This window comes from Pseudophryne corroboree, chromosome 3 (assembly GCF_028390025.1).
Source record: "Pseudophryne corroboree isolate aPseCor3 chromosome 3, aPseCor3.hap2, whole genome shotgun sequence".
NCBI classification, from domain to species: Eukaryota; Metazoa; Chordata; class Amphibia; order Anura; family Myobatrachidae; genus Pseudophryne; species Pseudophryne corroboree.
Window position 1 is genome coordinate 412,340,716 of NC_086446.1, and position 13,142 is coordinate 412,353,857.

Genomic DNA, 13,142 nt, shown 5'->3' on the forward strand with positions numbered 1-13,142 from the left:
CTCTCCCCCCTCTAGCTGTCACTCTCTTCTTGTCATCCACAGCCTCTCCTAATGACTCTCTACCTCACCCCGTAACTTATCTCCAAAAGCCTCTCCCTATCACTCTCTACCTCTCCCTGTCACCCACTGCCTCTCCCTGTCAACCTCTGCCACTCCTCATGCCCTACAACCTCTCCCAATCACTCTACCGCACCCTGTCACCCTCTTCCTGTCACTAACTGCCTCTCTCTTTCACACTCTGCCTCTCCCCATCACCCTCTCCTCGTCCCTCACAGCCTCACCCATTCTCTCTCTACCTCACCCTGTCACCCTCTGTCTCCACCCATCTCCCTCTTCCTGTCACCCTCTCCTTGTCCCCCACAGCCTCTCTCCATCACTGTCTACCTCTGCTGTCATCCGCTGCCTTTGCCTGTCACCCACTCCCCGTCAGCCTCTGACACTTCTCATCTCCCACAGCTTCTCCCCATCACTTTACCTCTCCCCATCACCCTCTCCTTGTCCCCCACAGCCTCTCCCCATCACTCTCTACCTTTCCCTGTCACCCTCTGCCCAAATTATATAACTAATTATAAAGTCCCCGAACTCATTGACCATTATCCTGGGGTCACAGGTAGCTAAACCTATGTTTTTAGAGTACAATTTGTCTATCATGCTGGCTGCTTGTTTACGTTTGAATTATTTTGGTGCAATTTCTTTAATACACAAGTGGCACAATGAGACAAGAGTTATTCAATTGCCCCTTTAGATAATTTATTTGAGCTAGCAGGGACACACAGAGAGACTTCTTATGTTGGGCACTCTTGAGTTGATTTCTTACACATCGCAGATGCCTTAGCTCTCAGGGTGTCCTTATGTGCCTCCCAAATAATACTAGGAGAAATTTCAGGAGAAACGTTCTCCGAAAAATAATGGCTCAATGCTACTTTTTCTTACCAAAACACAGAGGGGTTAAGAAGTAATGATTCATCTAGGCGCCAGTTCATGTGCTGCGAGGGGTCCTGTATAGATCCTACAGGATATAGACAACCTATTGGTCCATCCAGATAAAGGGAGTGATGCCCGCATCCATAAGTGTGATGGAAGAGGAGACATGGATCATATCAATCTGCAAATAGTGCTGGTGATGAGGGGAAAATGGGTTCAGGAGTGTTTAAGGCGCCAGGAATCACTTAGGTTATATTGTTTAAGGTAGGCTACTAAGGTGTGGGAAGACCTAGCAGAAGGAGCTCCCAAAACGTGTGATGGAGGCCCGTGTCTGTCTACACAGGGTGAATAATTGTACTAAAGTCTCCCGCCCCTCGTATCATATGTCCCTGTGCCACCCTATCAACATGATGGAATAACAAATTAAAATATTGGGATTGGTCTTGGTTAGGAGCGTAGACTAAAATTAAGGTGAGGGCCTCTGAAGAAAGGGTACCAAGCATCATTATATAACAGCCCTCTGGGTCTGCCACTGTTTTAGTGTGTACAAACGGGACGATCCTGTGAATTAGAATGGCACTTCCCTGTTTCGTACAGTCTGCCAAGGTGAAGAAGGTCTGGGAAAATTGCTTACCTTGAAGTCGAGAAAGTGCGTCTCCTAAAGCAAGACAACATCAGCTCTCTTCTTACTACAGGTTCCTCAGAACCACTGGTGCAATTCCTGGGGGAATTTCATCCATTCACATTGATGGATAATACAGTAGTTTAAGGGTTATAAGACCATGTAAGGAAAATCTCAGCTAACAACTCTTATAGATTCCACTATGAAAAATATTGGCCGCCTCAGGCCTACACAAAAGGTAGAAGAGGGAAGCAAACTAGAAAGAAGAAGACCACTAAGAGGAAATAAGGAGATAAATCAAGAAAAAGGAGTCCATATGGGCAAGAATCCTGTAGAGATGGGTCCCATAGGGAGCATGGGGGTAGTGGTAGAACTATGCAACTTGGTCAGAGCAGCATGAGCCTTACCAGTACAATCAATTTGTACAAAATTGCGCTCTCAGTCTTTAGCCATTTCTATCATCTTGGTTTTGGGCTCAGCAACCCATGTACTAGGAGAGCAGCAGTTTGTAAACCGTACAGTCAGAGAGGATCCTAGGCATAGGCAAACTAGGCAAATGTTTAGGGCATTTGGTATGCCATGGGGCACAAGCAGCTTCTGCGTATTAAAATGATATGCAGCATGCCTATATTCTACGTATGACTGTGGCTGTATCTGCATACAAAATGCTACATTACAGTGTATTCCTGGAAATAACTGTAATGTAGCATTTCATGTGCAGATACAGCTACAGTTGCACACAGAATATAGGCATGCTGCATACCATTTTAATCAGCAGAAGCAGCTTGTGCATCCTAGCCACATTGTAATGCAAATAAAATGCAATTTTAGTCAAAAAAGGTGCCCAACGTTAACAGAGCTACCAGCTGACTCATGCCAGGCATTACCTGCTGCATGGTGTATTGAGGCAAGATGTACGAGGACACATATGTATCCAAGCAGAGGCAGAGATCACAGTATTAATGGCCATGTGAGTACTGTGTGCGGGTGGGTTGGTTGTGCAGTAGTGTTTGGCATATGTGTAAGGGGCACTATGTGTATAAGGGCATTATTAAAGGTTGGCATAATGTGTAAGGTGCATTATGTATATAAGGACATTAATAATGTGTGTCATATGTGTAAAAGGCATTACTGTGTGGTATTATGTGTATAAATGCATTACTAATTTGTGGCATTATGTGTATGAGGTGCTCTACTGTGTGGCGTAATGTATAAAAAGGCACTACTGTGTGGTCTAATGTGAATAAAGAGCAATATAGTGTGGTGTAATATGAATAAGGAGCAATTCAGTGTGACGTAATGTGAATAAGGGTCACTACTGTGAGGAGTAACGCATACAAGGTAAAGTGGTACTACTGTGTGATGTAACGTGAATAAGGGACTATCGCATGATAAAATGTGAATAACGTTGCACTACTGTGTAGCGTAATTTGAATTGGGTGTACTGTTGTGTGGCCATACCTCTTCCCAGCAAGAACACGTCCCTTTTTGATCTGTGCACCAAATGGGTGCACTGTTCCTATTTAAAATATAGGGGGTAGGAGTACCAAAATGAGGGGTGAGGGGTGATGGTGCTGGGAAAGTGGTGCAGGGTCAGAGGTGGAACTAGCGGCGGTGCTAGGGGGCACCAGTCAAAATCTTGCCTAGAGCATCATATTGGTTAGGGCCGGCTCTGCTTACAGTAATCAGAAAGTGCTGGGTACCCCTCTTTTTTTCAGTACGACCTAAGCCAAAACATCTAAATTAAGTCCCTATGGTAGGTAGAATTATCTGTGTCTAATGTGTGGAATGGGAATAGAAAAAAAAAAAGATTAAAAAGGGGAGGGGGAGAGGGAAGGATGTGGGCAGAGAATAGGAAATAAGTGGAAGAGAAGTAGCATCTATACATGACTGCCAATAAAGACAGAGATCATGATAAACATAACTGGCAAATACACTTTAACTGTCTAATACACATAAACTTAACAGTGTGTGTCATGAACAGAACTTCAGGAAAAACTGTAAAAGAAAAACTGGAAGAATATTATGTCACTCTTCAAATTAGACCACTCTTCCACCATAAATGAGTATCACAGAGTGGTAGAAGGGACCACATGTTGAGGCAGTCAAGTGGGGTCATAATCCTTATCTTGACGACGAGACACTATCGTCCAGTCTGGAAGTGGTGGTTGGGAGCGTAGGGGCTTCTGAGAGGAAGAGGAGTTTGTTGAATCAAACGTTGGCTCCGGAAGAAGATCAAGTTTAGCCAACATCTCTTGTCCCTGAGTTAAGGTCTTCATGGTGTAAACAGAGTTTTCAGCAAAGGTTGTAAGCATACATAGGGAATACCCATCTGTAACGGATTTGGTGCTGATGGAGGATTTTTGTGACCAACTGAAGGTCTCTGCATTTTTAAATCATCGATGGAGCCAAGTCCTGAAAACTTTGCAACTGCATGTTTTGAAAGGACACTACTAGAGAGTCCTGTGTCGATGATAGGATTCTTTACTTTAAACAATAGTAATGGAGGTGAGCTATAACCCTTGGAGCTGGGACAAAGAGGGCTTAGATCTGAGGGCCATATGCTTTCTATCAAATAAACAGTCCTCATCTGCAAACTCAGGCATAAAGTGTTGTAAGAGGACTTTTAAGAAGGAGGGCAATGAAAAACTCTGGACCAATTGTGCCACATTGCAAATCCAAAGATTATTGTGACGAGACTGGTTCTCCTGGTCTTCCTGTCGCTCCTGCAGGGAGTCTTCTTTTTTCACCGATAAAAATAGGTTTTATTTTGTTCTAATATAAACATCTTGAATCTCATGAGTTGATAATGATCTCTGGAGAAATCAAACGTGTTTTACATCATACGTGGAACAACCACTCATGTATGGAGAGCATGTGATGCTCAAACTACAACGCTCCTATGTGAATAAGGCCGGTGCGTTACATGCACTTTATATGTATAATCGGGCTACCTACAGTAACTGATCAATCAGAGTTTCATTATGGAGCAGGACCAGCTGTACATCTCTGGGTAACATAACTCCAGGTACTTACCACAGAAGTGGAGCCTGTTTTATATTACTATACAGCAGTCTTAATATGCTGGGTAATTAATACCTTGGGCAGAGAATTATGGAGGGCACAGAGTACAGCTGAATTCTGGTATAGGAGAGATGTAGTAACAAATACATCCAAGTGCCTCCTATTTCATCCATATGATTTCATACGATCCGACTCAAATGAAAATGTTAAACTTCCTTAGTCCATTTCTCAGTTCTAGCAGAGGGTGCTGCTCCAGATGAACCAAACGTCTGTAGATGTAATTCCAGTGCAGACCATTACGGCCTTCAAACCAGTTCCATGTAACAGTACCATAAGTTTATAAGTAGATTTTCTTCTATTTGAGTCTATTTCAGGCCTCTTGTGGATCCATTCATACTCTCCATACTTTGAATCAAAGGTTACTTTCTGCAGGGATCGGAGCTTCAGGGTAAATCTGGGTCCCAGCTCTTAGATCACTACTTTCTTCTCACTCTTGAAGATGTGCTTGTGATATCTGAAGTACCTGTGATATTTGCCACCTGTCATCCTACAAAATGGGGATCGTGGGGGTAGAGAGAGGCAAACATGCGCCCGTTGGAGTGACCAAGCTGCGTGGTGAAGTAGTTCAGGATCACCTCCGGTAGGTGCTCCGTCAGCGTTTTCCCTTTCCTCTTCATCTCTTTGCGCAGGCGCACATTACTCATTTTGAAGTGAGCTGTAGGGCCATCGGGTAAATGATATAGGATAAGTCCATTTTGAATTTTCCGATCTTCATTGATGACGATGAGGTCTGTAAAATCCCTGGAAATATATTGTAGAATAACTTTTTTCAATGCAAGACCCCTCCTGTAATATACTTGTGAGTTGGGTATAATAAACGACAGCTGTTATGTAAATTTCACTGTACGCCCCAAGGGGGTGGTCAGACGTTGTGATAAGTATCTTGGGTGTTGTCTGTCTGTTAAAAAAAGGTGCAAATTCATCTGTAGCTTCATTATACGCCACCAGGATGCCCACTGACATCCCTGCTGTTAATGACTGTAAGCACTGTCATCAGGATGCATTGTGCTGTTATGGCATGCTTTGCAATATGCCACCATGCTGCTGAATGCCCTGTAGATGACCGTGTTCTTCCTGCAGATAAAGCTTCCACTTCTCCATCCCTGCTCAGGGTATCGGTTCAAGTCTCCAATGAACGTCCACGTATCTTCACCTAGTTTGGACACACACAACTTGGAGTGATTGTAGAAGGAGTAGAAGGAGATCTTCGGCAGCGCAAGCCTTTTCATGTTGTAGACGTGTCGCGGCATGGAACAGTTTGATGGGAGCTCCCTTCCCGCAGGCTGCCATGTCTCTGATAACAGATCCGACCCTAGCTTCTGAGCTTTCCAAGCTGCATAGATATCGTCTACAAAGTACATGGATTTTGCAAAGTTCAGAAAGACTTCTCCTTGGGTGGATTCCAGCGGGACCAGTCGTGTAGTTTCTATCCAAGGGAAACTCTTGCCCTGACATATCCTGAGCAAGCATCCCAAAGGTGCCACAAATCAACAGTGGTGGGGACTCTTTAATATTATATTCTGAAATACCCCATCCTTCAGGTTGTGAAGTTACAGCATGCAAACCTGAGCCAGTTTATGTGGCAGCAAAAAAGAAACCTGTCCACCCTGCTCACTACATGGAAAAGGACAAACAAAATTTGAAAATAGTACAGATGGGGCTTATATCAGTTCCATTTCTGAGGAAAAGAGAAGAAAGAAAGCAGAGAAAGGAATAGTCCTGCAGGTGTGATGAGGATGTAGCACAATCCCAGTCACCACCACCAGTCAGAGAGGCAAGGAGATCCTTCAGGGGCCCTGGTAACAGGCAGCGGCAACTCCATAGAGAGGCACCAGGCAATGTCCAGCCAGTGACTGCAGCGCCATAAGAGCCCTCCTAGCAGCTGAAGGAAAGGGCGCTGAGAGCAGGAAAACCAAGGAGAGCAGACAGTCTTCAGCTCCTGATGACGGCACGCTTGGTCACAAGATTAGAGGAGGCAGTGGCGGCCGGTGTGGTTGGAGCAGGTGTCTAGATCCTCAGTGCAGCAGCAGCTAAGTTTGGGGAGACAAAATGGGTCCAGAGATTATGGTCCCGGCTTCCGTGGTGTAAGTAGGTTGCAGCCCACAGGGATGCTGGAGGCACCTCACGGCTCCGCAAACCTAATTTCCCGATGTGGATCAGCTCTAGGACCTGTGCAGGGCCAATAGGGGTCTCCAGCAGTCTGTGGGAGCAGTGATACCCCAGTAGGTGAAGACGCCAGCCAGGAGCTCAAGTTGCCTGCCAGGCCACGCCCCATTAGTAAAACTTTTTATGCAGGAGATAGGGAGCTGTTTCTGCTACATTTGAAACATTTTAGCAGTTTTACTGATTTCTAATATCAATGCATTTGTTGCAAATTAAATAAATGGACAGTAACGTAGGAGTAAGTGGGATGTATGAATATCAGAAATCAAGTGCATATGGCATTGTTGTTGACTAGCATGTTTCTTAAGACTTTACAGCTTTGCACATGACTGTAATTGTAGCTTGTATCATGGCTGCATATTGCATCTGTAATTTGTGGTGCAATAGTGGCTAACTGTGCATCAGCCCCATGTATGTGTGAGAATACGTACTAATAAGTATATGCATAATAATATGTGTAGTCAGTGTATGCACAAAAATGTGCAGTAGTCAATGTATGCATAATAGTATGTGGCAGTCAATGTATGCATAATAGTATGTGGCAGTCAATGTGTGCATAATAGTATGTGGCAGTCAATGTATGCATAATAGTATGTGGCAGTCAATGTGTGCATAATAGTATGTGGCAGTCAATGTGTGCATAATAGTATGTGGCAGTCAATGTGTGCATAATAGTATGTGGCAGTCAATGTATGCATAATAGTATGTGGCAGTCAATGTATGCATAATAGTATGTGGCAGTCAATGTATGCATAATAGTATGTGGCAGTCAATGTGTGCATAATAGTATGTGGCAGTCAATGTGTGCATAATAGTATGTGGCAGTCAATGTATGCATAATAGTATGTGGCAGTCAATGTGTGCATATTAGTATGTGGCAGTCAATGTGTGCATAATAGTATGTGGCAGTCAATGTGTGCATAATAGTATGTGGCAGTCAATGTGTGCATAATAGTATGTGGCAGTCAATGTGTGCATAATAGTATGTGGCAGTCAATGTATGCATAATAGTATGTGGCAGTCAATGTGTGCATAATAGTATGTGGCAGTCAATGTGTGCATAATAGTATGTGGCAGTCAATGTATGCATAATAGTATGTGGCAGTCAATGTATGCATAATAGTATGTGGCAGTCAATGTGTGCATAATAATTTGTGGTAGTCATTATATGCATAAAAAAAATGTGTGGTAGTCAATGTATAAATAATAATATGTTTAGTGGTCAGTGTATGCACAAAAATATGTGGTAGTCAGTGTACTGTAAATTATGTATAATCATTTGTGGTAGTCAATGGGCGGTATCCAATTATCCCTGATGCCGTTTTGGCGCATGAAAATGGCTGGATATCACGATTAATGACCGATGGTCATTATCGTGGTATCCAATTAGAAGCCACTTTGATTGGGCCGAAATTGGACTCGTGATCATGCAAAACACATGGGATCGGGGATAAGTCCCCAATCCCATGTATTATTGTGGCTTCCACAGCCTGCTTATCACGGAATATGTTTCGGGTGCCTGAAGTGTGAGCATCAAGGGATAGCCCCCAGAGATACAATTACCCGCAGTCATTGACCGTGGGTAATTGGATACCCCCAATGTATGCATAATAAATTGTGGTAGTCAATGTATGCATAGTAATTTGTGATAGTGTATGCATACCTCCCAACATTTCAGTCTTTCGAAGAGGGACCTCCGCGCGTGCATCCAAAAAAGGGATGTGGCCTATTTAAAAGGGGCACGGCATCACAGAACTGATGCAATCACGAGTCATGCCCCCCCGTGTGCCGTCACTTAAGGTGGCAAGCCCAGTGCTTGGTGAGCTGCTGGCATGCCCCCAGTCATCCTGTCTCCATTGAATAGACGCTGTGTGCATGCTCGCAGCGTCTATTCACCGCTTCTCTGCTAAGTAGAGCAGCGGTTACAGGAGTCTCCCAACTGCCCCTCCCCACTGCGGGACACTGCAGCCCACGGGTGGGACAGTCCCCAAAAAAAACAGGATTGTCTCGGGAAAATCGGGACAGTTGGGAGGTATGGTGTATGTATGCATAGTAATTTGTGGTAGTGTATGTATGTATAGTCATTTGTGGTAGTGTATGTATATATGATTTATATCATTATTTATATAAAGGTATCACATACCGTACACTCCAGCTTGTCAATGAGCTGCTCCAAGCGATTAATCTGCATAGACCACTGAGTGTCACCATCTACCAGCACACCTACCAGATATACAGCAAACATTACAAATAGTTAGATGGAGGCAAACATATAAAAAGAAGCGATAAAGGCATACCAGTTGTCAGAATCCCAGGATATGCATCTTCTGGTGGGAGGCAGACAGATTTATGAGACCGGCGGCTGCATCTGCGTACCACCCGCTGAGGCTCTGTCTTTTTCATATCCTGTCTTGAAGGGGACAGATGATACAAGAGTTAAGCACAACCTTAAGCACAACAAAATGAAGTTTTGTTAATAAAATGAGTTTTAGTTATTATATTACCATACCTCCCAACTGCCCCAGTTTAGGTGGGGGACTGATGGATGTCTCGTGAGTCGGTACGTTTGTACCAGTTTGTAGGAATTTTGAAGTAATGTCACTGCTCACCAGAGGCAGGTGCACCCCCATGGTTTGCCCAGGATAAAATCTGCTGCATTACCTCCTGACTCTAAATAAAGCCCTAAATTATTAAATGCAATTTAAAGTATGGCAGCTGTGATGCAATGATACATTTATGATTAAATATTTAGGGGTTAATTTGCTAACAAAACATTTAGATGCAAAAAATCTCTGAAACCTATCAAACTTTTCATCTCATTGTCTAGCACTTGGAAGATGACTGGTGACTAAGGGGCCATTCCGACCCGTTCGCACGCTGCGGTTCTTTGCAGCGGTGCGAACGGGTCGGTTCTGCGCATGTGTGATGGCCGCAATGTGCGTCGTTGCTCAGTGACAGCCGTTGCTGGGCAACGACAAGAATAATGAAGAAAGCGATCGCTGCTGCGATCGCAAGAAGTGTGACAGGCGGATGGCCAAAAAGTTGCTACGTGCGATCAACTCGGAATGAACCCCTAATTGCTTTGGGGGGATCATTCCGAGTTGATCGCACATAGCAACTTTTTGCTGCTCGTGCGATCAACTAGACGCCGCCTATGGGGGAGTGTATTTTAGCATAGTAGGGCTGTGAACGCTTGTTCAGCCCTGCTATGCTAAAAAAGTTTTGTTTAAAACAAGACCAGCCCTGCAGCTACTTACCGATGGATCCAGCGATGAAGGTCCCGGAATTGACGTCAGACATCCACCCTCCAAACGCCTGGACATGCCTGCGTTCGGATCTCCACGCCCGTAAAATGGTGAGTTGACGCCCCGGAACGCCTTCCGCCTGTCCATCTTCTTAAGGTCGCTGCTGCAACCGCTTTCTTTGTACGCGGTGTTGCTGCCCGGCGACAGTCGTCGCTGGACAACGATGCGCCTGCGCAATGCGGCCGCCACGCATGTGCAGTTCCGACCCGTTCGCACCGCTGTGATGAACCGCAGCGGACGAACGGGCCAGAATGACCCCCATGGTTCAGTGCAAATTCCTAAATGCAATGCTTTATAATTGTGTCATTGTGCCCTTGTGTATTCCAATATGTGACAATATACGTTCATATTACCTTTTGCGGCATACACTAAAGGTGTGGTGAATATACAGTACTGTACATGTCTGCAAACAGTATTTATTGTAATTTTTCAGTATGCAAAAAATATTATAGGAACAAATGTATTGTGTGTACATAATTGACAAACTTTCTCTTACTATCTGTTTTACAACATCAGTGTCGTAACTAGGCATTTTAGCGCTGTGTGCAAGAAACGGCATTGGCACCCCCTATGCAAGATAGGGGCAGTGCGCGCCGCAGGCGCGTGCAAAATATATAGGGGCGTGGCCACAAAATAATACCAATTCATACTACGGTGCACAGTAGTCTCTATTATTCAAATTACGCTGCACAGTAGCGCCACTACGCCAGGTAGAGCCCCTTTTTACACATTACGGCAGATAGCGTCCCCCTTTTTACACATTATGGCAGTCAGCATCCCATTTTTACACTTTACGGCAGACAGTCCCCCTTTTCACACATTACGGCAGACAGCGTCCCCCTTATTACACATTACGGCAGACAGCGTCCCCCTTATTACACATTACGGCAGACAGCATCCCCCTTATTACACATTACGGCAGACAGCGTCCCCCTTATTACACATTACGGCAGACAGCATCCCCCTTTTTACACATTACGGCAGACAGTTCCCCTCTTTACACATTACGGCAGACAGTCCCCCTTTTTTACACATTACGGCAGACAGTGTCCCCCTTTTTACACATTACGTCAGACAGCGTCCACTTATTACACATTACGGCAGACAGCGTCCCCCTTTTTACACATTATGGCAGACAGCGTCCCCCTTTTTACACATTATGGAAGCAGCGTCCCCCTTTTTACACATTACGGCAGCCAGTCCCCCTTTTTACATATTGTGGCAGAAGAGAGAGAGAGAGAAAGAAAGAGAGAGAGAGAGAGAGAGAGAGAGAGAGATACTTACCATCTCTCCCCACTGGCAATCAGGCTCCACGTGCTGGCAGAGATCCTGGGCAGCCGCAGAGGAGAAGGGGGAGGAGGGAGGGGGACTGGAGACGCCACAGCGCTATGTCATTGGTAGTAGCGCCGCTGTAGCAGCCCCCTCTCCTTCCGCATTGGCTGCCCGCCGCTGTGAATGCTGGGATGAGGGAACCACATCCCAGCATTCACAGCAGCGCCGGGCAGCCAATACGGAAGGAGAGGGGAGTGCTGCAGCGGCGCTACTACCAATGACATAGCGCTGCTGCTGCTCCAGTCCCCCTCCCTCCTCCTCCTTCCCTGCTTCCGGCACTACTGCTTCTTCTCCAGCGCGGAGCACGGCAAAAAACTGGCAGCTTGTAATGAGTCAATTTGACTCATTACAAGCCGTGGCTGTGCGCCCTCAGGGTAACTGCGCTGTGTGCCAGGCACACCTGCCACATAGGTAGTTACGGCGCTGTACAACATGTTTGGAAAATGTTTACAGCAAGTATAATAACATAAATAAATCCCAAGTGCGTAGACAAGCAAATTGTTGTTATACTGTATTGTGAAAAGGAGGTAATAACCCTAGGCCAAATCTCTAGCTATGGCATAACTGCATAGAGACTCTGCATAAGGGCTGTAGAGAATGTATAAGGATTTGGTGAAACTTGATCATGTGACACTAATACCCAATATATAAATGTATTTAGGCATATGCTAAACTGGGTGAGGTGCATATAATCTGCTGAAATAGTAAAATGATAAAACAAAAAACAAAACAGTTTACTGCTAATTCCTGTGCTGACAGATGAGGATACTTGGCTGCGTAGGTAGAGGCATTATCAGTAAAATTAAGCAGTTTCAATTGCAATGTACATCGTTTTAATGAGACTTCAGAGTGTATTTTATTCAATTTTGGACACCATACTTGCAGAAAGGCATAGATCAGTGATAAGTAACCTGACACACTTCAGTAGCTGCACTATAACCTTCAAAACATGAAAACTCTAAAAAAACATACTGGTGGGTTAATGGTTTTCTGGAGGAATAAATAAAACATATCCCTAGTGTGTATGTGTATGTCCATGTTTTAGGCAATATAAGGCCTAATTGCCGCAGTCACATCTGGCTTTTTATGCTAATACAGTGTCATATATTCAAACAACTGAGACTCCCACTTGCAGCATCTTTCCGTCACTGTGCACACTATCAGTGAAACATTAGTCGCACGATCAAAATGGTACATGAGCGGTACATGAGCACCAATTGTCACTGTGAAAAAAGCCATATGAGAGACAGCAGTATACACTAGTTCACAAGTTACACTGTCTATTCTATCTTTTTTCTATTTCCTATCGCTCAATTCTGGGTGCTCTCATTGAGGAACATATATTGGACTGAACCGTGGGCTGAAGCTTCAGGGTTCACTATACAAAGCTCCCCAACAGCAGATACTCGATTTCCTATCTCTCTATCCCAGGACACCTGATGAGGCTCACTCACTTGTCTGATAGATTAGCCTACAGCCATACCACGCTGGGCATGACCAATCTCATCTGAGCTTGGAAGCTAAGCAGTGTTGGGTCTGGTTAGTACTTGGATGGGAGACCACCTTGGAATACCAGGTGCTGTAGACAATTTCTATTGTTGAACAATCAGCAGCAGTCTCAACTAAAAGGGATAATCTTTGTCTATTACTATTCCCAATCTATATCTTTACCTGCAGCAGTTTGATTTGATCTATATACACTTGCTACAACC

At 44.6% G+C, this 13,142-nt stretch overlaps 1 protein-coding gene and 2 pseudogenes across 2 annotated transcripts in view; 1 reads left to right on the plus strand and 2 right to left on the minus strand.

Annotated features, from left to right (window-relative positions):
• The window catches only part of NECAB3 (N-terminal EF-hand calcium binding protein 3), a 231,844-nt gene that overhangs the window by 56,571 nt on the left and 162,131 nt on the right, over positions 1-13,142 (minus strand). For both annotated transcript variants that reach the window (XM_063960213.1, XM_063960212.1), the window contains exons 7-8: positions 9,091-9,203; positions 8,937-9,016 (exon numbers count right to left, since the gene is read on the minus strand). In XM_063960213.1, coding sequence (XP_063816283.1) covers positions 8,937-9,016; positions 9,091-9,203 — 193 coding nt within the window. The remainder of the gene's footprint in view (positions 1-8,936; positions 9,017-9,090; positions 9,204-13,142) is intronic.
• Positions 4,805-5,825, minus strand: LOC135056019 (ribosome production factor 1-like; annotated as a pseudogene).
• On the plus strand, positions 12,900-13,018 carry LOC134890918 (5S ribosomal RNA; annotated as a pseudogene).